Here is a 27,171-nt window from a genome sequence, read left to right as displayed (position 1 = left end):
TCTTACATTCTAGCCAGAGGGAGAGGACCATTCCTCACAAAGAACCTTGAAAATATTTGTGAAGTTCTAAATCAACAAACCGGATGCAAGAGAATACAAAACTGTTCAGGTCACGTGTACCTCTCTTTAATCAATAGCTCTGTTCCTGAACTCATATTTCCCACTGACTGCCTCAGTTAATTCCAAAGTAATTCACGAATGGTTGATCCGGGGCTAGAAGTGGCTCCTAGCCTTCGTTTTGGCTCTGCCCCCAAATGGTCAATGATCTTCCTAAAGAAGCTAAGGAGAGGCAAGACCCTGGGCTAGCAGAGATGCTGTGCAGGCCTCGAGGTTTCCAGGCCACCCCACTGAGGCCCTGTTGCCCTCATCTGGCACAAGACACTGGGGAAAGTAATGCAGTGACTGTATTCATTGTTTCTAAAGATCCAGGAAAACAGCGTGGAATAAGAAATGTTTTTTAATTTAACTCGTCTGGTGTTGCCTGAGGAAAAAAAGGGGTTCAATTACAGGCGGGTGAGAAGGGCAGCCCAGCTTCTGTGAGATTCTGAAGGGGCCTGGGAGGCTTCAGGGCCGCAGCTCTGAGTCTTCATTCCGTCTCATTTCCCCCAGAACTTATGACTTTAATTTACCTGAACAGAAACACGTCCAGGCGCTGTGCCCGTGTTAGCTGCTGGAACAGGCCAAGTGAGGGTATGCAGGGAAGAGGGGCAATGAGAGGGGACCGGGGAAGGGCTGGCGGGGGGTGGGGGGCGGTGGGGGTAGTTTGGACAGGCACACGTGGCTGAGAGCGGGAGGTGGGGAGAGAAAGGGAGAAGGGTGAACAGGGTGCGGGAGGTCCTGGAGGGGGGAGGGACCTGATGATGGGGAGAACACTGGTGGTGACCCTTCTCAGGTGAGGGCTTTGCTATACAAAGAGGGCTAATATAGTGAGAGACAGAGGCAGGAGTCGAAACAGGCTAGGGGGCAGAGGGGAGTGGTAAATTCTTGGTAGCAAATTTGAGCTGGGGATCCCAGAGACAAAGGCAGAAAGTGGAGAGTCTAAGTCGGGTTCTCTTTCTTTCCACAGCTTACAGATTATTTAAGATCCTCCCTGTCCGTCCCCAGAATACCCCTTCCCAGACTCTCCACCACCACCCCCGCCCCCAGCAAAGGTATGAATCTGTGAAGTGTTAAATACCAGCTCGAGAGGGCACCAGCAAAGATCAAGATTCCTACAGCCTGGCTCTAATCAGTGCCCCCCACCCCTGCCCCTGCTCAGAAGGCCTCAGTGCCCCCCACCTGCCAAGGTGAGGCCCCACCTGGCTCTGGGGCTGCATGACCCACAGCTCTCTAAACACCACAAGAGTGACTAGACATCCCACGTCCACCCTGAGGCCCACCTCTAAGCCACATTCCCATTTCCATGTGGCACCTCCTGGTCCCCACCCATACACACAGCTGTCCTCAGACCTGGGCAAGCACTCCCTGCTCTGGTCCTCCACGTATCAGAGGGCATCCGTGTGGCTCTTGTCGAATCACACACCTCCAGACAGGACACAGAGTTTCCAGGGCCAAGGGGATGTGCCCACTGGAGCCCCCACCCCATTTCCAAACCCATGCTCCAGAAATTCCCTGTCCAAGAGGCCAAGGCTGCTTCTAGCCCTTCCTCCAGAGCGCAGACCAAACCTCTAGGCTGTGCACTGCGGCTCAGGGCGGCCAAAGGGCAACGGCTGTGGAGGTCTGGACAGAGCCTGGTGTGTGCGTGTTCCCGTCACAGCAGAGGGTCCCTTGCTGTGTGGGATGGAGCAGAGGTGGGAGAGGAAGGGGGTGGGCCACATCGGGGCTCAGGGACAGGGGTAGATGCTCCCCATAATAATATGTTCCACACCAAACTCTAGGGGGTAGAAAGATCTGGATTCAAGATCTTTCCAAAAGTGTTATTTGCCAAAGCAGGAAGATAGACCATGTTTTATTTAATGAGGAGTTAGTTTGATTTTTAACTCTGAGACATGTGATAGGAGGCCCCCTTTTACTCATGCCCAGGCCCTGCAAATGCTGAGGTGGGCCTGCCCAACTCCAAATGTTATCAAGTAGTAACAATTTTTCTGAAGCTTTCAGAGGAACAGTGTGGGGGAAGGTGACATTGCATATCACAAAGCAAAACTTCATAAAATATCTCTTTAATCAGCTCTGTCTTCCTCCAAATTTCCTCTCCCCATAGCAGCCAGCTCATCTCTCTCTCTCCCCAGGAACCATCTCCCAGGCCAGCCTCTCTCTTGGCAGCCCACCCCTGCTAGATCCACCTCCTCACTTCCCCACCCCCAAGCTTCTCAAAATCTCAGCTCTCACCTCTTCCCTTGGAACAAAAGCCCTGCACCTGGTTAAACAGCCCCCAGGAAAGGAAAAGTCTGTCCTGTGTCGAAATGGTCAGTGCCCTTCCATGTGCCCTGCCTTCTGCATCCCAGTCTACTGTCCATCATCACCATGTCTGTGAGTCAGCTCCCACCAGGTTAGTGCACAACCCAGGGCACAGACTGTATCTGCTTCAGCTCTAAGACTCTCCCAGCACCTGATACTTGGAGAGCGTTCATGTAAACTTTCATAGGCAAATTAGTAGAGGAGCTGGGATACAGCGAGGCCTAAAGACAGGTAGAATATAAAAAATGAAGTCAAAAGGGGAAAGGAGGAGAGGGAAAAGGAGGAAGAAAAGTGGATTCTCCATATCCTGTGGGCAACAGTGAGCCACTGAGGATTCTTGAGCTAAGGCACGACAAGATCAGTCTGCTCAGGAGTCACTGAAGTCAGGGACAGCCAAGATGCAGGAAGAGAGGAGAGCGGTTTGGCCCTTGGATGTCAGAGGGCCAGGGTACAAAGGCAGCACAAATGGATGCAGAAGGCTGTACCCTGGACTGGGCGAAAGGACTTGCCTGAGGCCACACAGTTCAGACAGAACAAGAATTCAGGTCCTGCCATTCCCAAACTGTACAGTTTCTGCTATACTGAGTGTCAAAGGAGGTGGGGCCAGACCGAGTCTCGAGGGCCACCGAGGAGGAAAGCTTGTCCAGCAGCCATGGCCCTGGGTACACTCGTCAGGTTCCCCCTGGGGCTGCTGGGAACATCCCAGGTCACAGCTCTCTGCAAGAGATTTTGGCCTTCCCATTTGGCAGGAAAGCACAGGCCTTATTTGGGTGGGTTTGAGGAATACCCCGTGGGGAAGAGACTCCTCTTAGCTACTGTTCAGCCTCTCAGCTCCTCACCCTGGGAGGGGCGGGCAGATGGCAATGCTTATGCCCTGGGCCCTGGGGGCCTGGGGGAGGGCAGATGGGGTAACTTCTGACATCCCGTGCTCCATGGCTTCCAAAGCTTTACTCATGACTATCCCACTTTCCTACCTCTCTACTTAGTGAATTTGCAGAGTGATAGAGACAGACCCACAATCAGCCAAGGCACTTCTTCCATGAAGCCTTCAATCCTCAAACTTCCCCACTTGGTACCCAGGGCACAGAGCTAACTGTATGTCTGCTACAATTTACCACTTGCTACCCTCTGCAGATAAGGACTGTGTGGTTCTGGCCAAATCACTTAACCTCTCTGTGCCCAGTTTCATCATCTGTAAAGGGAGGGTGATGAAAGTGTTGTCCATAGGGATTTTAAGAGGATTCAGTGAGATGATAGAGTAACTGCTCTGCACCTGTTAGTTGTTCTAATGATGACAATGCCTCATCTGTTGGTTGATTGTCTACCCCCCCCCTGCAAATTCCCTGAGGACAGGGATCATATCTGCTTGTTTGTGCCCCCGCCCACACACACACTGCCCGGTCTAGCTCAAGGACCAGCAGGAGGCAGGCCCACTTACTCAATCTGCCAGCATATAGTGAGTGCTTGCTACGCACTGAGCCATGTGACAGAATCTAGGTTTAGAGATATATAAGAAATTCCAGGGCCCCCAGAGTTGAGGCAGACACAGACCTGTATATCAAGAGGTTCTTGGCTCTGGCTGAGGCTGTGAGTACAGTCAGGCACGAAGGAGGAAGCAGGCAGTCTCCATCAAGTCAAAGTTTATTGAGATGAACTGAATTGTCCCATTTGACCCCCACAGCAATCGAATTTAAGGGAGAGGAGATAGCCACTCAGCTGTGAAAATCCCACCACCAGTAAGCCATAGGTCTGGGCCTGGGACCAAGCCTGTTACTTGTCAATAAGAGAGCCTCACAGTGACCCCCCCTGGGAGATTCCTCCTTTTACTGCTCCCTAGCCTCAGCTTCTGCCCAGAGTCTTGTAGGTCAACGGACTTCCGGGCAACACATCCATTCACTCCCTGGGCTCTAGCCCGGGCCAGCCGCGGGGCCTCCAGGGTATTTTTAGTTCTGGGCAGCCAGGCCTGGGTGGGTGATTGGCAGCAGGTGGAGCCCACGTTTTCCGATCCCTCTGTGTTGTTCCTGGCTCAGCATGAGAGGTGGCTGGGCATGAGGAGGGGGCTGAGGCATACCTGGCACCCCAGCCCACAGCTGCCTCATTGTCCCCAGGGGTGGGGCTGGGCTGCTGCTGCCACTGACCCAAAGCTGGGAGCATTCTTTCCTGTTGATTCATGCAGGGAATGCTTTGGGCCCTGTTGGGGCGGGGCAGGGGCACTGGGGGGACATCTGGGACGTGGGCGGCCAGGGGTGGACAGTAGTCCTCTAGCAGCCAGGTCAGTGTGACCTGGCTGTCACCCAGGGATGAGAAAGGTCCACCTTGCTATCCTAGCCCTTATCACATTCTGCCTTGTGGTTGTGTTTGTTTACAGGTCTGCCTCCCCTACCAGACGGGGAAGCCCCCTCCCACCCCAGCAGTGTCTAGCACCCCAGCACCCTGTCTAGCAAGGAGGAGAAAATCGATAAAGATCTGCTGAAGGAGGCTTTGGAAGGACACTCAGACAAGGTTGGGGGAAGGGGGGGTACCAGGCTGTACTGATCTGGACCTAGGGAGGAAGCTAGGAGGCTGGAACTCTCTGCCCATTTTATAGATGGTGGCACTGAGGCACTGGGAGGGACCAGGACTAAGGGAAAGAATTTGGAGGAAAGAGGCTGGGATTCAGGTGCCTGGGAGCTCAGTTAAGGTGATGGAACTCCCCTCTTTCAGCCTTTTTTACTTTCGTCTTATTCTATAGTTTCCTGCTCCCCCCCGCCCCACACACACACCACTTACCCTCCAGCTATGGGCCTGTCAAGGGCCAGGACTTGCCTCATTCAACTCTGTAAGGAGTTGTAGAGGAGGATTTAAGTTCTCCCAATTACTGTTTATAACTGGGGGGAGCAGGTCTTGTCTCTTGGGGCTCAGCGTTCACAACTGTACAATGGGCAGAACAGAGACCTAGTGTCCACGAAATACTCAATAAATCTAAAGGGACCAGGGCAAAGGAGTGGACCTGTTACTCCAGACACCACACCATCCGGAGCTCCCTTGAACTGAGCGCCCCTCTCCCTCGCTGGCCGCCCCCCACCAAGGGAGTCTAGTGGTCCCTATGACAGTGAGGCACTCCCTTGTGAAGGATACTGTGCTCTGGGCACTGACACCTCCCGCGACTCACTAAATGGGGGGATTCTGGGGGGCAGGCATGTCACTCGGCTTTGCAGAGGAGGAAACTGCGCCTGGGACAGGGGCTCCCGAGGCCACAGGCACCCCCAGGCAAACGCAGCGCGCTGGTGCCGCGCCGCCGGTCTCTCGCGGGGACTCTGATTCTCCCACAGTCTCTCCTGCTGCAGCGCGCCAGCTTCCTCCAGGGAAAACAGTTGAGCCCTCCCGCCCCCCCCCCCCTCCGCCCCGCTGCCCCCTGCAATTTCATGACCCCAGGACTTCCCGGGCCAGAGGCGTGTGAACGCCCGCTGCGCGCTGGCCCGCGGCCCGGCGGGGGGCGGGGGGCGCAGGGCCAAGGGGCAGACAGGGCCGGGCTCCCGCGTCGACAGGACCGCCCGGGGGCGGGGCCTGTGGGGCCTCCTCCGCGGGCGGCCGGGTGGGGGGCGCCCGCGGGCAGCAGCCGGATAAAAAGGCCCCAGGGCGCCCAGGCAGGCCCGTAAGCGCTGCTCGGCCGCGGAGTCCGGCCCCAGCCCCAACCCCAGCCCGACCGTCCGTGCTCCAGCTGGTGAGCCCCCCCCCCGCCCGTCCCCCCATCCTGCGCCTGGCCCCTGGCCCCGGGTCTGTCTCTTGACGTCCTGTCTGTCCCACTTCTGTCTCTCTGTGGGGCTTCAAGCTTCTGAGGGTTCCTGAAGGCTGGGGTCTGGGAGGGATAGGGGTCCCATGGACAGTTGGCCTAGTCCCCTAGTAGCTCACCAACCTGCTTCCAGTGGAAGTGACCAAATTAGGGAGCTTGGCCCAAGGCCCGCCCGGGGTGGTGTGCCCTGGCCTGGGGTGCTTGCGTGTCTTGTTTGTGAACACGCTGAGTGTAACCATTTCTCTGCCCTCTCACCCAGGAAGGAGGCAGGGGAAGGGGCAAGGTGGGTTCCCATGTCATTCCTGTGACTTGGGGGACAAAGAGGCAGGGTGGAGCGAGTCTCTTCAACTAAATAAACCAGAGCTGGCTATGCTAGGGGGTGGGGAGGCAGAGGATGAGGGTGGGCAGAGGGCTTTGACTGCCACACGGCCTGGGCCTGGATGGTAGAGCTCAGAGCCATTTGCTGGCACTGCTTCAGGTCACCGTAATCAGTGATCCCAGGGAGGGACCCCATCCCCAAAAGCCAGAGAGAAGGGCTTCAAGTGACCCTGAGGCTGGTGCCCATGAGGGCAGCACCCACCCCATGCTCTCTCCAGAACACCCTTGAGCATTTCCAGCCCATCCTAGAGGGGCCAGGTCAGGCCAGGTGCCAGAGTCCCCTGGTGGCACCTGGAGCAGGTGCCTTTCCGCTTCAAGCTTCAAGCTGGCAAGGTCCTGGATCTGTCACTTGGTTGCACTCAGTGCTGGCACCAACCCCAGTGCCCTCACACCACGGCTGAGCCATCAATCAGCCAGCACCAGGGTGGAATTTCATTCATCTCCCTGCCTCCCTTTCTCCTTCCCCTCCTCCTCCGGCATCCATCTCTCTTGTGGCTGAGAGCCTGGCTTCTGGAGCCTGGCTTCCTGGGTTTGAATCCCAGCTGAGCAAGTTATTTAGCTTCTCTGGGCCTCAGCTTCACATCTATAGAGACAAGTATTCCATGGATAGTTTTAAATGTACTCTAATAATTAATTATTATTATTAACCGCCTGCCACCACTACCACCACCTTCCTACCCTGTGCCCTTCTCCTTCGCTTGCGAAAAGAACTGCCACTTTTGAGGCTGTTTCCTTCTCTGAGGGAGGCTTCCCAGCCTGGTCGTGTTCCCTATGCTGGGCACTGGAGGAAGAGTTCCGGGGAGACACTGTGGAGGCTGGCTGTGGAGATAGGGAGCAAACACCTAGAGTGCTAGGAAGGTGAGGGCCCGGGAGGGCTCCATGGAGGGGCAGCATTTGAGCTGGGTGTTGGAACTGAACAATCAGGGACAGAGGGAAGGGTATTCCAAATAGAAGGGGCAGTGAGAGCAGAGGCTTGGGATGTGGAAGCAGAGAATGGAAGCGTATGTTTGGAGAATGGTGAGAAGGCAAGTTTGGGGTGAGCAGAAACTACAGGGGGCCCTGCAGTGGCGGGAAGGCTGGGAGGAGGGACTCTCAGTTCCTGCTTGGGCCCCATCTATCCCCCTGGGAGCTCTCCTGGCAGCAAGCCTCACCCCACCCCCATCCCTGGGTCCTGCAGCAGAAGCCTGTCCCCACCTCCAGGCAGGCCCCTTGGTGAGGAGGGAGCCTACCGGCCCTGGACTATGCTCAGCCTCCAGTAAGCTCTCCATGGTGCTGTGGGACATCAGCCACAAGCCACACAGCAGACCTGCCTGGCCCACCCATTGGCCCATCACTAGCAGGACCCCTGGTGCTACACCCTCATTTTATAGGTGTTGCATCTGAGTCCCAGAGAGAGGGAAGCCCCTAACTCAAGTCACATAGCCATTTGGTGGCAGAGTGAGGGCTCCCAGGGGATGGGGGCAAGGGCAGGGGGCAGGGTCATCTCTCAGGTCCACCCCAGTGGGTCCTATCAGCTGGAGGGCCCTGAACCCAGTCCTTCTCACCCTCTCACCATCTGTGGAAGGTCCCTACCCACAGTGACTTGGTTTTGGCTCAGTCCCTAGCTGTCCACCTCCTCCTTAGGGGTGCTCAGAGGAGGCAATGGCACACCCCAAGCAGCAGAGAGCAGGCTGCTCATGGTGACAGTGGGTCGGGAGCCCCACAGGCCCCAGAGTGAGGAGTCACATGAAGAAAACAGTGTTTAAGTCTGGAAAGGAAGTGCAGGAGGGATCCCGGTGGGAAGAGACTTAGTGGTGAAGATGGAGAGGAGATAATACCCCGCCCCAGGGAGGGGAGCAAGGAGAACCTGGGCTCTGAGGGAAAAGGGGCACATCTGGAGAATGTCACAAAGAAGGGTACTGGGAACTTGCTGATGACTTAGGGTGTAGCCTCCATTCCTTTATCCAAGAGGGGCTGCGACCAAGCCAGACCAATGGTTCTATAGTGGCTGTTACAGTTACCGTTGATAATAGTTACCTGTCAATGGAGAGCTTCTCTTCTGAGGGTTTAACATGTATTCATCATTCATTTAATCTGTATAAGAATCCCACGAGGTAGGTGCTATTTACGATCCCCATTTTATAGAAGCAAAACTGTGGCACTGAGAAATTAAATCACTTGCCCGAGACGACCCAGAAACTAATTGTTGGAAGTGGAATGTGAACCCAGGTGGTCTGACTCCTGGTCTGTACGTGTACACGCTGTGCAGTGTCATCCATGCAGCCGTGATATTTCCTGGTGTCACCTACATACATAGCTGGCACTTATCTGGGCACTGGGGGCACCGTCCCCATGGAGCATCCTTCCTGAGCCCATCTAGTACACTCCTAGGAGCCCCCTCCACCCAGCTCTGGGCTCACCAAAGCAGGAGGATCAGTGGCTGAAGGGGGAGGGGTTGTGGGCAGGAAGGAGCAAGGACTGACTCCCAGCCAGACTACCAGTCTGTGGGGACAGGAGTGGCGCGGGCCCTGTGAGGCCCTCCCTGCTGAGACTGACCGGCTATGCAGTCTCCTAGTGGCAGCGGTGGCCGTGGAAGAGGGGGTCTCCCCAGAACGAGCTCTCTCAAGACTCAAGCACTGAACAGGGAGTCAAGGACCCAACGTTCTCCACCCTGTTCCAGGCCAGCCTCAACGCCTCACCAGCTGCAGAGCCTGGCGGTGGAGGAGCCTCAGCACTGGTGGCTGTGGACACTCTGGCAGCCCTAACCAGCTCTATGCTTTCCCCTTTGCTCCTCCCCTACCCTGTTCCCGGGACCCAGGCTGCTAATGTATGAGGGGGAGAAGGTGCTAATGTATAAGGGGGAGCCCTTAACCTCAGCCCCCTCTAGGGACCCAAAGAGCACCTGATGTGACTACAGGAACCCTGTCTCTGGTGTGTGCTCACTGCCTCAAACCCTCCCGTGGCCCTTCACTTCCTACAGAATGAAGAGCAACCCTCTCGTGGTGCCCAAGGCCCTTGCTTATCTGGCCCCAGCCTGTGCCTCCACTCTTGCCCCCTCCAGGCCTCCAATACTACAGTACCGGGGAAAGAGAGGACGCTTTCTGCTCTTGCCCTCTTTCCTCTTTTACCCCCTCTTCTGTCTACCTGCAATACCCCTTTCCCCACAGAGGGAGAACTCTTATTCAGCCAACAAGGCCCTGATTAAGTATCCCCTCTCTGAGAGCCTTCCCTGCTTCCCCTTCTCTGAGCTTCATGAGAGCAGGGGGTAAGTGTTTGATGTCTTCTCTTCTGTGTCCTGGCATCTGGCCTAATAATTGGCCTGAGGCAAGTATTCCAAAAATGTTTGTTGAATCAGTGAATCACGTGTCTAGATGGACCCAGAGCTTGAGGATATCATAGACTATCTTAGCTGGAGGAAGTATTAGACAATTTTTGGCTTAGTTTTCTCACTTCAGAAATAAGGAATTAGGACCTGGAGAATTTGAGACACCTGCTCAAGCCATACAGCAAATGAGTGGTAGAGGCCTGGATCCCCCTCACATGACTGTTTCCCCTCTAGCATTCCATGTGCCTTCCATGGTGAGGGTGGCCAGGGTGCAAGAGTTGTGCCCCTGGGGTAGCTATTCTGGACCTGAGAGCACCCTGGGGACTCCCCTACGACTCAAAGGGTAGGCCACCCCTTCTACCAACATATAGGACTGTATCGAGAACAGCTAGTGTGCTGTGTGGTAGAGTGCTGTGTGGTAGGTTTGTGCTAAGCACTTTACCTACAGTGTTTAACACTCTCAACACTGAGACAAGGATTATTATCCCCACTTTACAGATGAGGAAATTGAGACTCAGTAAGGTTAAACTTCCTCAAGGTCACATGGACAGTGAACATTGGGTTTAGACCAAGTTGCCTAATTTCAGAGCCCAGACTCCACCGATGCCACAACACACACACGTACATATGCGCACACACACTTGGAGGGGCCCTGCCGTCTTTTGTCCCTGACAGCCAGCAGAAAAGGCCTAGGTCAGGGGTAGAGGTGGTGATCACTGTCAGGGGTAGAGGTGGTGATCACTGTCACGTTTACTCATTCCTCAGGTGCCTTGGCCCCAGCTGCCCTTGAAGTCACCACGATGTGGTCCCTACCAGCTGCCCTCTCCCTGCTCATGCTGCTCCTGCTCCTGCTCCAGGCCCCTCCTTGCAGGCTACAGTCACTGGGCACCACGAAGCTACGGCTGGTGGGCCCAGGGAGCAGGCCAGAGGAGGGCCGCCTGGAGGTGCTGTACCAGGGCCAGTGGGGCACTGTGTGTGACGATGACTTCGCTCTCCAGGAGGCCACGGTGGCCTGCCGCCAACTGGGCTTTGAAACAGCCTTGACCTGGGCCCACAGTGCCAAGTATGGCCAAGGGGAGGGTGAGTGCCTGGTGCTGCCCAGCAGGAAGACAAGGAGATGATAGTGGGTTTCTCTCAAAGGCTGAGCATCCTGAGGCTTCAACAGACTCCTGCCCATCCTTTAATACCCAGCTCAAATGACCTCGCCCATGAGGTATTTCCTGAGTGCCCTGGCTGCACGAGACCCTTGCTCTGACCCTCCCACTCTCACCTACAGTGAGGTCACCACCACCACCACCCTACTCCATTCTTACAGAGTGATTGGCACACAGTAGGTGCTCAGCAAATGTTGTTGAGTGAACAAATGGATGGATGAATGGGTGGACAGATCTAATCACTAAACCTACCTGGCATTTTCCAAAAACAGATTCTACAGGACCTGCTGCCAAAAGGAGGCAGCAAGTAGGGTTGTAGATACCAAGATCCCAGGAGAACCAACTCCCCTCCCCCACTTCTACTCAGGCTCTGGAAGAAGACAGTTGATAACTGTGGGGTCCTATGAAGGAGGCACAACCCGTGATTTGCTTCTCTGTCCCTAAGCATCACCCATCTCCTGCCCACAGGACCCATCTGGCTGGACAATGTGCGCTGTATGGGCACAGAGAGCTCCCTGGACCAGTGCATGTCCAATGGCTGGGGTGTCAGTGACTGCAGTCACTCGGAGGACATTGGGGTGGTGTGTCACCCCCAGCGCCAGCGTGGCTATCTTTCTGAGAGGGTCTCCAATGCCCTTGGACCCCAGGTGAGGAGGCTGTTCAGGCCCTGGCTGGAGCCAAGTGTTGGGTCACGGGACGGGTGATGAACCTGGAGGAAGAGGGAAGGGAAAAGCAGCAGAGTGGGCTGACAAGCGTCCCTGGAGCCCCACGTCATGTTGGCGGCCCAGAACAGGTGCATAGACAGAGGGCCTAGCTTACAGCAGGGCAGGCTGGGGGTTCAGGCTGGGCCTGTTGGGGATCGCTGAAGCTACTCCCCACAAGGGAGGCAGCAGGGGTGAGGGGCTGCCTCACACACAAGGCCCGGCCACAATTGCTGCCTCTTCCCGGCACAAACAACCTCGAGCTAAAAACAGCTCAAGCCAAACAACAGGAGCAGGCAGGGCAGGTCCTGGCTCCTACCCTCCAACTGCCAGGCAGCCCCAGTCTAAGGACAGCTGGCCCTGGCCCACAAATGCAGCAGGCCAGGGTGGGGTGGTCCCCATGGTCTGAGTCACCCCAGGGCCAGGGCGGGGGTCCCATGGGCCAAAGATCCTGCTGGGAGTCTCAAACAGCTGGTCCATGCCCATCCTCAGCTCTCCCCAGGGTAACACAGAGAAGGCCCCTCTGTGCCCAGCGGAAGCCTCCCAAACTCCAAGGGGCCTGACCCTGATCCCAGGGGGAGCACAGACCTGCCTGTTTCTCTCTGGAGTTGAGGAGAGGACCGTAGATAAACCAAGGTTCTCTTGTGCTCACTATGTGGCTTCGACAGATGACCTCATCTCTGGGCCTCTATTTCCTGGTCTGTCCATTGAGAGCCTGGATGGAGTGATCTCTAAGTGCTCTGAGGCCCGGCTCTCCCATGTGAAGACCTTGTAGCAGGCTCAGTGGGCGCAGAAATCCTGGGGCCCGCAGTGACTCTGTACCCTGCAGGGCCGGCGGCTGGAGGAGGTGCGGCTCAAGCCCATTCTCGCCAGCACCAAGCGGCACAGCCTCGTGACCGAGGGAGCAGTGGAGGTGAGGTACGAGGGACACTGGCGGCAGGTGTGTGACCAGGGCTGGACCAGGAACAACAGCAAGGTGGTGTGTGGGATGCTGGGCTTCCCCAGCGAGGCACCTGTCAACAGTCACTACTACAGGTAGGAGGACAGTTGGACGGAGAGCTGCGGGGGTCAGGGGGCTGTGGGGCGGTGGCCGAGTGCGTGCACCCACGTGTGAGCATATGTGTGTGCGTCTGTGTGTGAGAGAGACACGTTTGAGTACGTGTGCGTGGCTGTGACATGTGGGACCTTGCAGAGTTCAGGGAGTTGGGCAGGGTGGCGTCTGTGGCAGGACATGGCCGTGGGTGTGGGGCTGGGAGGGAAACAGTCCCAGCTGGACTTCCAGGCCTCTCAGAATAATGAGAGGGAGTGTGAGGATGAACTTGGAGACCCTGGGAAGAACCTCGAAACAGAAAAACACTCTACTTGCTAATCGTATGAAAAGAATTGACCGTAGTACAGAAAGCTTCCCAGATGAAAACAACTGAACGCAAACCTGTGTCCCTGCTTAAAAACTGGGCTTGACTGAAGATACTTACGGTGGTGCCCACAAGTATACACAGCCTGAGCTCTGGTCTCCGCTCTGCCAACTCCACGCTGTGGGCCCTCTGTAGGGCCCCCGGGGCCTCGATGAGCCAGTCTGCAGGGAATTTCCTCCACTCTGATCTGAGCCAGGCTTTGACTGCTTTGCGTGTGAGCAGGACATGGGGTGGGGCAGCATTTGGGAGAGGAAACATAAAAATACTCTGTCAAAAACGTGACAGAACTGTCACAAGATTGCATCAGCCTCTAAATGGTACCAGCTCTGTGCTAGTGAAAACTAGATGTTTCTCGTCAAGGGCAAAAGCCCCCACCCTGCATCCGAGTGGTCGCCCCCTTGCACACCTCCAGTTGGTTTGGTGGCTCTGTCCTGTGTCTCTGTCTTACCTGGGCCCGCTCCCAAAGACCAGGCGCGCGTGGCTCCGTCCCTGGGGATGACTGGGATGAGGGCCCCTGACTCCCTACTGCCTGGTAATTGCACCTCTGGGCCTGGCTGACTGGCCCAGCACCCATGAGGAGGAGGGCAGCCCTGATTATAGCCTCTGAGTGGGCAGCCCCCACCACCAAGGTCTCCAGCTTGCACCCGCCCCCCAGGACCTCTCCCCTTTTCTCAGGGCGCTCCCTCAAGGCTCCCCTTCATCTGCATGTGGGGAGAGGGCGAGCCGGGGGCTGCCCACTCAGGGGCGGTCCAGTGCCGAAGAAACCCCCGTTGGGGACTAGTCGAGGTACCTTGCTGGGCCCCGCTTTTCTCCCTGGGAAGTGGAGATCATCGGTGTCTGCGCAGAGACCCCGTGCCAGGGCTGAAGCTCAGCATTGACATAATTCGGCCAAGTTTACAGAGTTCCAGTGCAAACTCAAGAGCAGTTCTGAGGAGCCAGGGCCCAGGGGGTCTCCTGCACCCACTCCATCCCCACCTGTTTTCTCCCACCTAGGAAAGTCTGGAATTTGAAGATGAAGGACCCCAACTCTAGGTGAGGAGCAGCATCCTTAGGGGAGGGTGTAGAGGGGTGTGGCATGAAGGGGAGGGCGTGTCCCTTTCCTCTGCAGTGCCTTGGCCTCCCTGACTCCTGAGCTCCCTCAACCCCTCCCCACCCTTAGTCTCCCTTGTCTTCCAGGCTGAAGAGCCTGACACAGAAGAATTCCTTCTGGATCCACCAGGTCAACTGCCTGGGGACAGAGCCCCACATGGCCAACTGCCAGGTGCAGGTGGCTCCAGCACGGGGCAAGCTGCGGCCAGCCTGCCCAGGTGGCATGCACGCTGTGGTCAGCTGTGTGGCAGGGCCCCGCTTCAGCCCTGCGAAGGCAAAGCCTGGGCGCAAGGAATCCTGGGCAGAGGTGGGTTGGGCTGGGTCTGAGCAGGAACCAGTGGGGAGAGGCTCTCCAGGACAGGCCGGAGGGGAGGGGAGGGGAGGGGAGGGGAGGCCCGCCCCCACCGAGGAGGCATTGGTGCAGACTGGGAGGACACAGCATGGTAGAAACTTGGGATTTATTTAAAAGGAACCATTTATATCCCGACCATAAATGGAAAGCTGACATCACTTGTCATGAATAGAAGGCAACCATAAAAACAGTAATTACATCGTAGCTAACACCCATTTGAGGCCCGAAGGTATTGAACCTGAGCCTGGCCCTTTGTTATAAAAAGCAACGCCTAAGTGCCAGTGAGGTGTTACAGACATGGCGGCCCCACAGTGGGATGGCCTCCTCCATGAAACAGGAGGGACCGGAGGAGTAACTTCCCCACTGTGAGTCAGCTTAATTAAGGCCATGCCCCTGCGCAGCTCTCAAATCATCTCATACACCCCTTTGGGAAGCATCGATCTAGTTCAGCCCCAAAGAACAGGGAAGAAGCCAGGGCTGGACAAAAGGAAGGAACACCCCCCCACTCCCCAACCCCCGAGATCAGGAAAGCTTGAGAAGCCCAAGAACCCCAACTCCTAAGGTTCCCTTGTTACTACTACTGCCAGTGTGGTGGCTCTTTGTCATGAAGAAAGAGCACTTGAGAAAAATGGCTTATTGGAGGTAATATCTCTGAGCTGTCAGAGGTGGGACTAGAACTCCCTGTCATGGGCTCGCCCAGCTTGAAGGGGCCCGGCCCAGGCCCCCTGCCATGGCTCAGCCCCTGCCTGCTGCCCCCTCCTCAGCCTGCCCTGAAGCTAGTTTTCTCGCAGCAGGAGCCGAAGGTGCGCCTCCGCTCTGGGGCCCAGGTGGGTGAAGGCCGGGTGGAGGTGCTCAGGAACCACCAGTGGGGTACCGTCTGTGACCACGGATGGAACCTCATCTCCGCCAGCATTGTGTGTCGTCAGCTTGGCTTTGGCTCTGCTCGGGAGGCCCTCTTTGGGGCGCAGCTGGGCCAAGGTAGGTGAGGAGGCCTGGGGTGGGGCGGGAGGATTTGGATGTGCCGTGGCTCCATCCCTTGGTGTCCAGGGCCCAGGACAGGAAGGTCTCCCTGTCTATGGAGGGGAAACCAAGGTGTGGGGTTACAGAGATGGGGCCTTTCACAGCACCTCTCCCTCCCCCCGGTAGGACTGGGGCCCATCCACCTGAGTGAGGTGCGCTGCAGGGGGTACGAGCGGACCCTCAGTGACTGCCCCTCCCTGGAAGGGTCCCAGAATGGTTGTCAACATGAGAATGATGCCGCCGTCAGGTGCAACATCCCTAACATGGGCTTCCAGAATCAGGTGAGCTCAGACTTGGGCATGACCTCAGGCTGGGGGGCTGGGAAGCCCTGAGAGAGAGCCCCATGATACATCAAACCAGTGGGCACTTTCTCAGAGCCAGTCTGTAAAGCCCTCTCCTCGAAGTCCCCTGGCCTGGCCCACATCCCCTCAGAGATGTCCAATGGTGGCGGGCACCTTTGAGGCAGATACGCTGTCCCACCACAGCCTCTCAGGCCCCCGGTGAGGCTGCGAACGAAGGTGGCTAGGACAGAGGGCCGCAGGACTATCAGTGCTGGGAGAGGCACTGGCAAGGCTGCGTGGGAAGGTCAGAGTTCAAGGGCCCTGCAGACGTGGATGGTGGACAAGTCACTCGCTCGTGTCTCTGATCATGGCTTTCTTCTGTAAATTGGGGTTAATTATCTCACAGGGTTATTGTGAATGGGACAATAGATATGAAAGCCCTTTGCCATTGGCAAAGCCATCATTAATGGTAGAACTTCAGGTAAGAGGAGCACAAAAACCAGAGCAGGTGAGGTACCTGGAGTCAGGTGTCCCTTGTGGGCAGGGACATCAGACACTAGCAAAACGTCCGCAAGGAACAGAGGAGATGAACCCAGAGGAGTGTCGTGCCCAGGGCTGCACAGCGAGCTAGGCCGGGCAGATCCAGGCTGGCTGTCCTGAGCCCTCTCCTCCCGAGGCCACTGTACTCCTCACACACCTGTGACCCTTGCAGGTGCGCCTGGCCGGTGGGCGCAGCCCTGAGGAGGGTGTGGTGGAGGTGCAGGTAGAGGTGAACGGAGTCCAGCGCTGGGGGGCCGTGTGCAGCGATCACTGGGGGCTCAGCGAAGCCATGGTGGCCTGCCGACAGCTCGGCCTGGGTTTTGCCAGCCACGCGATCAAGGTAGGTTCCTGTTGTGCTTCCCAACGTCCTGTGCTACAAGTGCTAACCCTTCCTGCATTCATTCAGTGATGAATTTTTGAGTGAAACTGGGGGGCCAGTAGAATGCTGGGCGCCAGGGACAGTGTGGAGAACAAGATGTAGCCCCTGCTTCATGGGACAGTCAGTAAAGTGAGGAAGGCAGTTGCCAGAAAACATTCACACAGCAGACACATACTTTTGTATGTTGTCTGTAGGAAAGATGACTGGAAGTTACCGGGAGAAGGTGGGGTGGGGATAAACAGCCCACGCAGAGACCCTGTGGCCCATGGAGGCTTGCCCCCATTGGGGAAATCAGGGACCAGGGCCGGAGTGGGGCTACCAAGGGCCAGTGGTGTGATATGTGAGGGAGGTGGCAGGCAAACCGTGAAGTCTGCAGTGCACGTTTCTCGAAAATCTCTTCTGTGCTGTGTGGCACACTGTTGGGGTGGAGATCAGCATGGATACAGGAAACCTAACATGGCAGTAGCCCAGCCGAGAAGTCACGCTGGTGTGGCCCAGGCTAGTGGTCGTCCTGGGGGAAATTCAGAGAGATTCGAGAGGCACCAAGGAAAGAAAATCACGAGGCCGGGGCACGGCTGCGATGCTACCTCGTCCTCCATTGGGCCTGCCTGGCCGGTGGGGCTGCCGGGAATTCCTCACTTAGAGAACTGGGGCCAACCCTACCCACAGCCGACCGCCCAGGGCGACACGAGGCACAGTTGGAGAAACGGGGCAGGCCACCTGAGTGGGACAGGGGACAGGGCCCCCCTCTCCAATAGCTGAGGGCAGCCGTGTGGAACAGGGTGGGGGCAAGGCCAGTGGCGGAAGAATCTTCCTGCCTCAGTGCAACGGAAGAAACTTCTGCTCTCGGAGGGGCGCACAGTAGCAGGGAGTGTCCCATCCCTGAAGACTTCTGAGCCGAGGCCGGACACAGCTGGGCAGGGGTGGTCCGACAGGGCTCTAGAGCACGAGCATCAGAGGAGAGGCTTCCAAAGCACCCCTCGGCCTGAACCAGGGGCTGCTGGCTGTTTTCTCAGGACACCTGGTACTGGCAGGGGACGCCGGGGGCCGGAGAGGTGGTGATGAGCGGCGTGCGCTGCTCAGGCACAGAGCTTGCCCTGCAGCAGTGCTCGCGGCACGGGCCGGTGCACTGCTCCCACGGCGCAGGGCGCTTTTCGGCTGGAGTTTCCTGCACAGACAGTGAGTAACGTCCACGGCGCCGGTGGGACAATTTGGTGAGCCCGCACCTCCCATTCTCCGGGAGGGTCCGAGAGCTGGTCCCAGTCCCAACCCTGGAAGGGTGGGGGGTAGGAGGGCTGGACTTGGAGCACCGGCTCTGCCATTACCGGCTGTGTGTGGCCAAGTCCCCTGTCACGTGAGGATCCAGCCCTGCCCTGCCCAGCTCGTGGAGTTATTGTGAGGATTAAAACAGAGAATATGAGAAAACCCCAGGATACCCAACAGTGATTTTCAATTTTCCTGTCGTGACCGTTAAAAAAAAAATGAAACAGGATAGAAAACGGGAGAATGTGTCACACTTAGTAAGGGCAGTCATCCTGGGATTATGTACGTGTGCGCTGGGCCACGGCGTAAAATGTATTTCGTAGTGCAGCTTGTAGTAAGAAGAGTCTGAAAGCTGTTGTACGGGGAATGCAACTGTGAGGAGCGTGCACGGCCTAAGGCTCTGCTGTGTGTCCTCCCCCGGAGCTGTGGGGTTGGCCCAACAGGCCCAAGCCTGTTCTGAGGCATCGGTCCGCCCCCCACACCCAGATTCTCGGGGCGGCAGCGTCTGTTTGACATCTGCCAACCAGGCCGATGCCAAGATAACTGTGGCCAGTCCAAAGGATCAAGCTGGCACCAACACGTGCAACTACTTGACTTTCTTCCCGGCCAAACTTGCATGCCAAGACAGCCTTGACCTTTGTCAGTGAGCCCTGGGGCTTCCTCTCTGTCCAGTGCACCCTCACCTGCAATCATGTGGCACCAGAGTGGGCCATCCCGGCACTAAGGCTCACAGCACGTTGGGGGCCTGCTCCCCAGTGTCTCCCCATCCTGGGAACCCTGCACCCCCTCCCTGGTCTACTGCCTGGTGAATGCTTTGGACACTTCACAACAGCTGAGCACAGACAGGCGACCTGCTGCCTGTGGGACCATCCCTCTCTCTCCTCCGTGGTTTTTCTCACTCCTTTTTTCCCTTTACCCTCTCTCCTTCTCGGTCTCTCTGAAAGCTCTCTTTCTTTCCCTCAGGAGCACAAGCCCCCTGGCTTTCTCCAAAACACACCACAGGAATTTCAGGAGCATTTAGTGACAGTACAGGCATCATCTGGCAACCCAGCCAGTTCCTGCTGTCACCCTCCGTCCCCAGCCCCCCCCCCCAATGAAATAAACCAGCAGCCCCGTCTCACCAGCCTCAGCACCTAGGCTCCGCCAGGGGATGCCTCTACCAAAAATCTAAACTGTAACCCAGCTTTTCCAAGAGCAAGCATTGAGAATGGGCAACTTTTCTCTCTTGATGTTACATGGTAAAAGCTGCAGCTCTCCACATTTCTGTACAGGGAACATGTGTTTTCCAAGGGTGGGGTTGGGGTGGGTAAGAGCCCCTGTGACAGGAAGGGAACAGGAGAGGCACTGAGCAGCCTTTCCAGCAACGGGGACTTTTATGCACAGAGAAGGACCAGAAATGTCCATGATGCCTCCGAGGAGAGAGCACGGGATGGCCTGGTATGAATACCCAGGATAGCAATCCTGTTAGAACAGGAGCTCTGGAGGAGGCACAGGCCTAGAACTTCAGCGGAATGGACCAGAATGGCAGAGCTCAGGAGCAGGCCCAGAGATGAACCTTTCTGACCCTCCCTGCCAGTTCCTTGAAGGAACTGAGACCCAGAGGGAGTGACTGAGCTGAGGACGCCAAGCTGGAGGCAGCGGGGCTGAGGAGGGACTGTGAGCCAGGCTACACAAAGGCCCCCGGGAGCTGAGAAGCACCTGACAAAAGAAAGACTAGCTTACATCCACTGCGTGCTTACCCGACAATGACCTAAGCACATTCCAGGTACTGGCACGATTGGCGTTATTATCATCCCTCTCTCATGGATGAGGAAGATGAGAGACAAAAGGTGAAGCAAGTCACAGAGCTACTTAATGGTGCAGTCAGAAATTAAGCAGGATTTGAACCCAGGCAGCCTGGCTCCAAAGCCATCATGCTTAACAGTGGCACTGTACCTGCTTCCCAGGCCAAGGCAATAGATCGTTCCTCTATTGCTAGAACTCCCCAGTCTTAACTCCTAAACCTCCCTACTCTTCTGGGTAGAGCTCCATTTTTCTGGTAGCTCCTCTAAGAGCTTGGTTTGGGAGACATGCCTGTCTCCCTATACCCAAGAGCAAATTGGCCGCCTTCCTACCTTTTGCACGGCGTTGTGCCTCCTGTGGCCCCAGGTGCTCCGGACCTTGTGATGAATGCCCAGCTGGTGCAGGAGACGGCTTACTTGGAGGACCGCCCACTCAGCCAGCTGTACTGTGCCCACGAAGAGAACTGCCTGTCCCAGTCTGCCGACCTCATGGACTGGCCCTACGGGCACCGGCGCCTCTTGCGCTTCTCCTCACAGATCTACAACCTGGGCCGGGCTGACTTCCGTCCCAAGACAGGCCGCCACAGCTGGATTTGGCACCAGTGCCACAGGTTAGCGCCTGCTCCTGCCTTGGCTCTGGAGGGACAAAAAGCAGAGTCCAGGAACCAAACCAGTCTGGTCTTTCCCTGACCCCACTCACTTTCCCGGAGGGGTGTGCGCTCTGGGTTAAGAGCCTTCCTTCCTAGACACCTTACTGGCTTTGCCTCCAGGAGCCACTAGGGAGCCCCAGGAGCATCGACCGGCCCTGCCAGCCGGTCACTCCCTTGCCTGTCCTGGATGTACCCCAGTTGATGGCGCTCAAAGGGTGCGTTTCCCCAGGAACGGCCAGGGGAGCAGTCATTGCCGGCTGAGCTGGTCTCTGTTGGAATATTGGATAATTTCTCTACATTGGACTTTGGGCCTTGTCTTTGAAAACCACATTAAGGTGGGGACTCCTAGAAACCTGGAGACCCAAAATAGACATCCCATCCAGGATGCTAGCTCTGCAGAAAAAGTTTGCTGGTTTCTGCCACAGCAGAGCAAGGCCCCCAAAGAAAAGTGTGAACACTGTACTAAAAGGAGACAATGGGCATTCTTTCCTGTCAGGAGTCTCCAGCCCACACAGGACAGACGATGCCTGTAACAAAGGCAGAATGGAAAAATGGTATTTTCTTGTTCGGGACACAGCAGGGTGGGGAAAGCTGAGTGGAAGGGGCAGCGACTTTGGGACTTGGCCTTGCTGAGATAATGAGCACCTTTCCCTGCAGCATGAACACAGTTGTCATTAGAACTGGATTGGAAACAATGGTAGCAATTTGGTCCCAGGCTCACAGGGAGGAGAGTGAGCCCCGCTCCTCAGCGGCTGGGCTCCTAGGCTGGTCCCTCGAAGTGTCCCTTCCTGCCGCCTTCGATCAGGCCTGGTAGCCAGGCACCAGCCTCCCGGAGGCTACCAGGGCAGCACTTACCCTCCTCACCTGGGTTAACGCCCTAGAGGGTGGGGGCAGCTGTGCCTTGCTGCCTGGTGGGGATGACGGGAAAGTAGACCCTGGGTCCCACTAATCTTGGGTTGGAAAGGGAGAAGGGCACTGACCTGCCAGCTCCTCCAGAGAGGACCCTCTCCTCTTGTTCTCAAGCTCACAGCTCTTTCCCTTCCGCAGGCACTACCACAGCATTGAGGTCTTCACCCACTATGACCTACTCACTCTCAATGGCTCCAAGGTGGCTGAGGGGCACAAGGCCAGCTTCTGCCTGGAGGACACAAATTGCCCCACAGGTATATGGTTTCCTGTCAGCATCTCCTCCTTGTGTTCTACTCCTCAGCCCCTTCAGGGTGAGGCTCCCTTCTGCCCTCAGATGAAGCCACCTCAGACACCTGGAGACTCTGGCCTGGCAACAGTCAGCACTCCAGGCAATTCAGAAAGATCGGTTTCTTACCTTCTGACATCTTAGGTGGAAGGTCCACTGCCTCTGCATTCCCAACGCACTTCGTACCGCTTCTAAATACTTAACACTATTTTGGATAGTAGTTGCAGGGCTATTTCACTTGGGCTAAGTTCTTTGAGGGCACAGATCGTCAGATTCCTACTTGCATACCCACAGTTCCCAGCCCTTAAGGACAGCATGGCAAACACTGGCTCTTCAAAGGGTTGGACGATGTATCCTTAGCATGTAGGGCTGGAACCTTCCAACCGTATTTCCTAGGCCAACAGCCAACAGGAATTTCCACTAGAGCATCCAAGGAAATAATCTGCCATAGATGGAGGTTTGCTAGAGCTGGGTTCATGATTAGTAGGAAATCTGGCTCTGATAGTCATGCAAGTTATGTAACGGAATCGCAGGTCCCTAATCTGATTGCACTTGAATGGTACGAATGGCGTGAGGATTAAACAGTAACTTGAGCAGAATGCTTGGTCCTGAGCACCTATCACTGCCTCACTAACCGTCAGCGCCATTCCTCACAGGACTACAGAAGCGCTATGCGTGTGCCAACTTTGGGGAGCAGGGAGTGACTGTCGGCTGCTGGGACACCTACCGGCATGACATTGATTGCCAGTGGGTGGACATCACAGATGTGGGCCCTGGGAATTATATCTTCCAGGTAAGGGGGTTTGGGGATTCCCCACAGGAACTCCATTTCCTGCACATATTCCAGAAGTTTCCTGAGGTCAAATGAAGGAAGAGGGTCTCACAAATAGGGCCTCCGACAGGCCTGGCACTTGAAGGAGCTCTGCTATGGGGAAAGAACACTGAATGAGGATCCAGAGGATCCTAGGTTTGAGTCTTGATTTAATGGACATTGTCAAATAGGAACAAGAGTGCCGGCCTTCTGGGTGACTGTAAGGACGAATGAAGTGAAGAACAGAAATACCCTTTGTGAGATGACAGGAAATATAAACGATTATTCCAGCCACTGCCAACTTCAGAAGCCACATCACCTGCTTTCAACTGTCCCCCTCTCACTCCAGGTGGTTGTGAACCCCAAATACGAGGTGGCAGAGTCTGATTTCTCTAACAACATGATGCGGTGCCGCTGCAAGTATGACGGGCACCGGGTCTGGCTGCACAACTGCCACACAGGTAAGTGCGAGCCTGTGTGGGGCCGGTATCTGTGGGCTCAGGGAGCCAGGGGAGGCTGCGTGCATGTCTGTGTGTGACTGGACTGGCGTGCAGAAGGTCAGGGATGGAACAGAGAGGAGTTTCCTTTGACGTCTTCCCAGGTAAATTTCTAGATCCAGCTGGTCCCACCGGCAGCCTCACCCAGTAACTACTTCTGTGTCCCTCTTTGTCCTTAAGGTGGCGTGGATTATAAACTCCGTCCCCCATCTATCCGGGGGTCTTTTCTCTTACTTCAAGTCAAGATTTCTCTTTGCCAGGCCCGTTATTGTTCACTCCCCCATTCACATGGTCTTTCTTAGCTGTACCCACCTTAAGCTGAATGCCTCACGGGCAAAAGTGGAAGTCCGCCAGCTGGGTTGCTGTCCCCAGCTGTGAGCACAGCATAGGCCACAGGGAACAGGGCTCAGCACACTTGCAGGTTTGGTAGAATTGGACAGAGGAAGATGCAATGATTCAGTGGGGGACAGAGTGAGGAGGTGGTTGCTCCCCTGGTCTGTAAAGGAAAGTAGCAATCCATCTTCAAGTTATGAAATGCCTATATTTGCTATGGGGTGTTTGCACCCCATAGCACACACTTCTGTGCTTCTATGCTGAAGTGTCTTCTGTGAAGACACACTTCTGTGTTGAACACTATGACAGGCACTAGGAAAATAAATAGAAGTAAAACGTGGAGCTCAGTGGTGAACAGGGTAAGCAGGTATGCAAATGGATAACCCTAATACGGAGTACTCCAAATCAATATGAGCCAATGCTGAGCAAGCATGGAGAGAAAGCACCGACCTGGGGGTGAACAAGTTTTCCCAGAGAAAGTGACATTTGAGCTGGGTTTCAAAAGGAGGGGCAGAAGTCAGGGAAGAAAGGAAGAACTGGAGAAAGAGCATAGGATTTGGCCTCGTTGGATTTGGGGACAAGGCTTCATTGGGATCTAAATCCAAGTCCAGGGGCGCCTGGGTGGCTCAGTCGGTTGAGCGCCCGACTTTGGCTCAGGTCATGATCTCGCGGTTTGTGAGTTCGAGCCCCGCGTCGGGCTCTGTGCTGACAGCTCAGAGCCTGGAGCCTGCTTCAAATTCTGTGCCCCACCCCCCTCAACCCCACCCCTGCTTGTGCTCTGTCTCTGTCTTTCAAAACTGAATAAACATTAAAAAAATTAAGTCTAAGTCCACCACTTTCTGTAGAGCTGTAAGACTGAAGGAAAATCTCAACCACAAAAACGTTTTCTTTGTTGTAAAATGGAGCTATATACGTCAAACCCGCTAAAGCTCTTTGCGGGCAGGGTTATGATGGTTCTTGCTAAGAGAACGACTATCCTGTGGGCTTCTGGGAACCACTGACAAATTTCAGTCAAGGGGAGCAAAAAGATCAGATTTATGTTTTCAAAAGGTGAGTCTAGCAACAGATGGAAGACAGTAAGAGGAAATAGTCCAAGTATTTGAAATTGTGTGACCGGGTCGATTTTGCTGCCATTAAAGGAGACAGGGACGTGAGAGACATCGGAACTGGAACCTCAGACTGCACAGTGGAGAGCAGGCTGCTGGGGGGCCAGGCGGTGAGGGAGGAAAGAAAAATAGTGCTGTTCTGGCCACTGTGAGGGTCCCTGCAGAAAGCTAGGGCAAACCAGGTAAGAGTACAAAGGTATTTCATGAAAGGACTATTTATATAGTGTGTGAATAGGACGAAAGAATTAGATGTGAATAGGGCTAAGGAAATGAGAGGATAGCAACAGTGGAAAACTGTTAACACCTTTTGGCTTGAAGGGGCACCGGAAGGAGCCAGGAGAAAGCTCGAGCTTGGGGTCAGGGGGAGCTGATGAGGCCATCACCACAGAACAGAGAAGAAATACCCCAGCCTCTCCCACCTGCCATCTGCTGATCTCCTGCTCTTGCTCCCCACTGACCTAAATCAGAGACCAGAGGCTCAGGGGGCCAGGGTGAGGCAGTTTCCAGGGGCCAATTCTGTAGAGCACAAAAAAATACAAAAAGGGTAGAGAAGGAATCTGGGGATGGAGGACGGGCAAAAAAGAATAACCAGCACAACCCTTTCCACTCAGTAGCCTATTCTTTCTTATGTCCATGAAACTACACGTCAGGGTCACTTTCTACAAAATGGATTGGTGTTTGTGCCCATGAGTGACCTAATGTAAAGGGTGAGCAGGGCAGAGAGAGAGAGAGAGAGAGAGAGAGAGAGAGAGAGAGAGTGTGTGTGTGTGTGTGTGTGTGTGTGTGTGTGTGAGTGAGTGAAGCTGTTAGGGAGGGGATGAGAGCACGGTAGGGTTGGCTACTTACCTGTTCTTCTTTGGTCCACAGGAGATTCTTACCGAGCTAATGCAGAGCTCTCCCTGGAGCAGGAGCAGCGTCTCAGGAACAACCTCATTTGAGGCCATCACTGCACACTTCCGGCTGCTGCCCACACACCAGATACCTCAGCTTATTGGAGCCATGCCCTTCACAGAGCCCTAACTCAGAAGGAAAGGGGCCAGTGCCAAGTGGCACCAAGAACTGCTCAGGAAGCCCTTTGATGGCAAGATCATCAAACGAAATGGTACTGCTCCCTCAGGATGACTCTGGGCCTGTCCCGTAAAGGCCTTTGGTCTACGGTCTGTGGCCTCTAGGCTTTGTTCAGATGAGCTGCTCTTCCACAAGGAGACCCCATCTTTCCCGGATCTTGCCCCAGTGTTCTTGGCTCAGGAGCAATCAGTTCCTTAGAGATGGGCTGTGACCCAACCCCCCATTTAAACGGTGCTTTGCAAAAGTCTTGGAGTAGAGGACGAAGGACAGAAATACACAGGAGGCAGGATTAGCTCTGCTAGAAGCTCAAAGCAACACAACTTGTGTCAAAGTCACAACTGGCAGCGAAGTTGATGAATTGAGTCCCTTGTTTGATCTGCGCTCATTTAGAACTCACCTGTCATTCTAAGAGTCTGCTCTAGTACCTTTAGCTTTATCCTACTGCACATATGGGTGTTTCTAATATCCTGGAAGCTTAGGCCTCAGGCATCCCCTTAACTCCTGATGGGCCAACACCACCAATTACTGAGTGCTTGAGAAGGGGCAGGACTTGCAGAAGTGGCCAGATAGGGTCTTCCTACAGAGCAGCAAGAGAAGTCCAAGCAGAAAGGCTGCTGCGATAACATGGACCCCAGCCCCTGCCAGGGCCTCTGCCAAGGAGAAAATATGCCATACACCTGGCAGGCAATCCAATCTCCCTCAAGATCACTGTGCATCTCAGGACTTGCCTCAATTTCAGGTCTCAACCAAGTTTCTGGAGTGAACTTTGCATGGAATAAGTTAGATACACGTTAAGAGATGATCCTTACAGGTCTGATGCCCTAGTGCCAATAAAGGTTGCTCAGTATGGACAGCTACAAAGACAAGACTGGCTATATAGCTCTTTGGGGTCCCCAGCCCATGAAATCTAACCTTTGCCACTCTTGCTGAGCTGGTGACTAGTACATGTGGGGCACACATACTACTCACAACAGTCCCACCACACTTCTCTGAAATCACCTTTTGATGTTAGCAGACTATAGTCTGCTTCCCAATTCTCTCCCCAGGCTCAGGGCTGAAACGTGGGCTGGAAAGGTTAAGGGACAAAAGGGAGGAGGCAAGAAGGAAAAGCCCAAGGACCGTAAACTTTTACAACTGAGGCTGCAAAGCTGAAATGAACAGTAGCAGATGGGGCAGATTTACAACAGTACACCCCTCCCCACAGCATGTGAGCTATCCCCTCCCTCCTTACGGGGTAAAAAGGGACATGATCTTGAGCTATCCTCTCTGAATACAAAGAAGTGCTTTCTTCCCCCTTCTCTTCTACCTTCTCCACTCCTTCATCAGGCAAAGGGAGCATTATATCTTGGCATGGCAGTTTAGGTAAACAAGGGAAGGACTGATTTCCTGTTGGATCCAGCAAACCTCTCCCAAACAGTAAAAACATTATACTCGCACATGCAGCTAATGGTCTGTGAAAGAATGTGCAGCTCGTCGGGGAGCGTGTGGCGGCTGATGACTAGACTCAGGCAGGAGGTACCCACCACTTCTTCCTGCATCCAGTTTCCGAGAGGGCCAGAAGAAGCGGGCCAGGCAGCCAGCCACTGGCTCCGGTCTCAGTCTTGCTGGCCACATCACACACTTGATAGGTGCAGCCCGTTCTAATTCTTGGAAAAAGCTATACAAGGGCTGTGCTGTTACACCAC

At 55.3% G+C, this 27,171-nt stretch overlaps 1 protein-coding gene across 5 annotated transcripts; it reads left to right on the top strand.

Annotated features, from left to right (window-relative positions):
• The first annotated feature begins 5,921 nt into the window (after positions 1-5,921).
• LOXL4 (lysyl oxidase like 4) lies at positions 5,922-26,352 on the top strand. 5 transcript variants are annotated; one of them, XM_043597200.1, is made up of 15 exons: positions 5,922-6,100; positions 10,617-10,931; positions 11,474-11,652; positions 12,536-12,741; positions 14,115-14,153; positions 14,298-14,517; positions 15,357-15,540; positions 15,709-15,863; positions 16,576-16,743; positions 17,799-17,961; positions 20,194-20,437; positions 21,524-21,639; positions 22,328-22,464; positions 22,832-22,943; positions 25,286-26,352. In XM_043597200.1, exons 2-15 carry the CDS (start codon positions 10,652-10,654, stop codon positions 25,354-25,356), a joined length of 2,274 nt encoding a protein of 757 aa, XP_043453135.1. In that variant the 5' UTR covers positions 5,922-6,100; positions 10,617-10,651; the 3' UTR covers positions 25,357-26,352. The 5 variants fall into 5 exon arrangements, with proteins under 5 accessions (XP_043453135.1, XP_043453133.1, XP_043453136.1 ...); XM_043597198.1 differs by having other exon boundaries at positions 15,354-15,540; XM_043597199.1 differs by lacking the exon at positions 5,922-6,100 and adding an exon at positions 6,499-9,850 and having other exon boundaries at positions 15,354-15,540.
• The last annotated feature ends 819 nt before the right edge of the window (positions 26,353-27,171 follow it).

The sequence above is a fragment of the Prionailurus bengalensis genome, chromosome D2, assembly GCF_016509475.1.
Source record: "Prionailurus bengalensis isolate Pbe53 chromosome D2, Fcat_Pben_1.1_paternal_pri, whole genome shotgun sequence".
Lineage (NCBI taxonomy): Eukaryota > Metazoa > Chordata > Mammalia > Carnivora > Felidae > Prionailurus > Prionailurus bengalensis.
The sequence above is the reverse complement of the archived record's forward strand: the minus strand, read 5'-3'. Positions and strand labels throughout refer to the sequence as shown.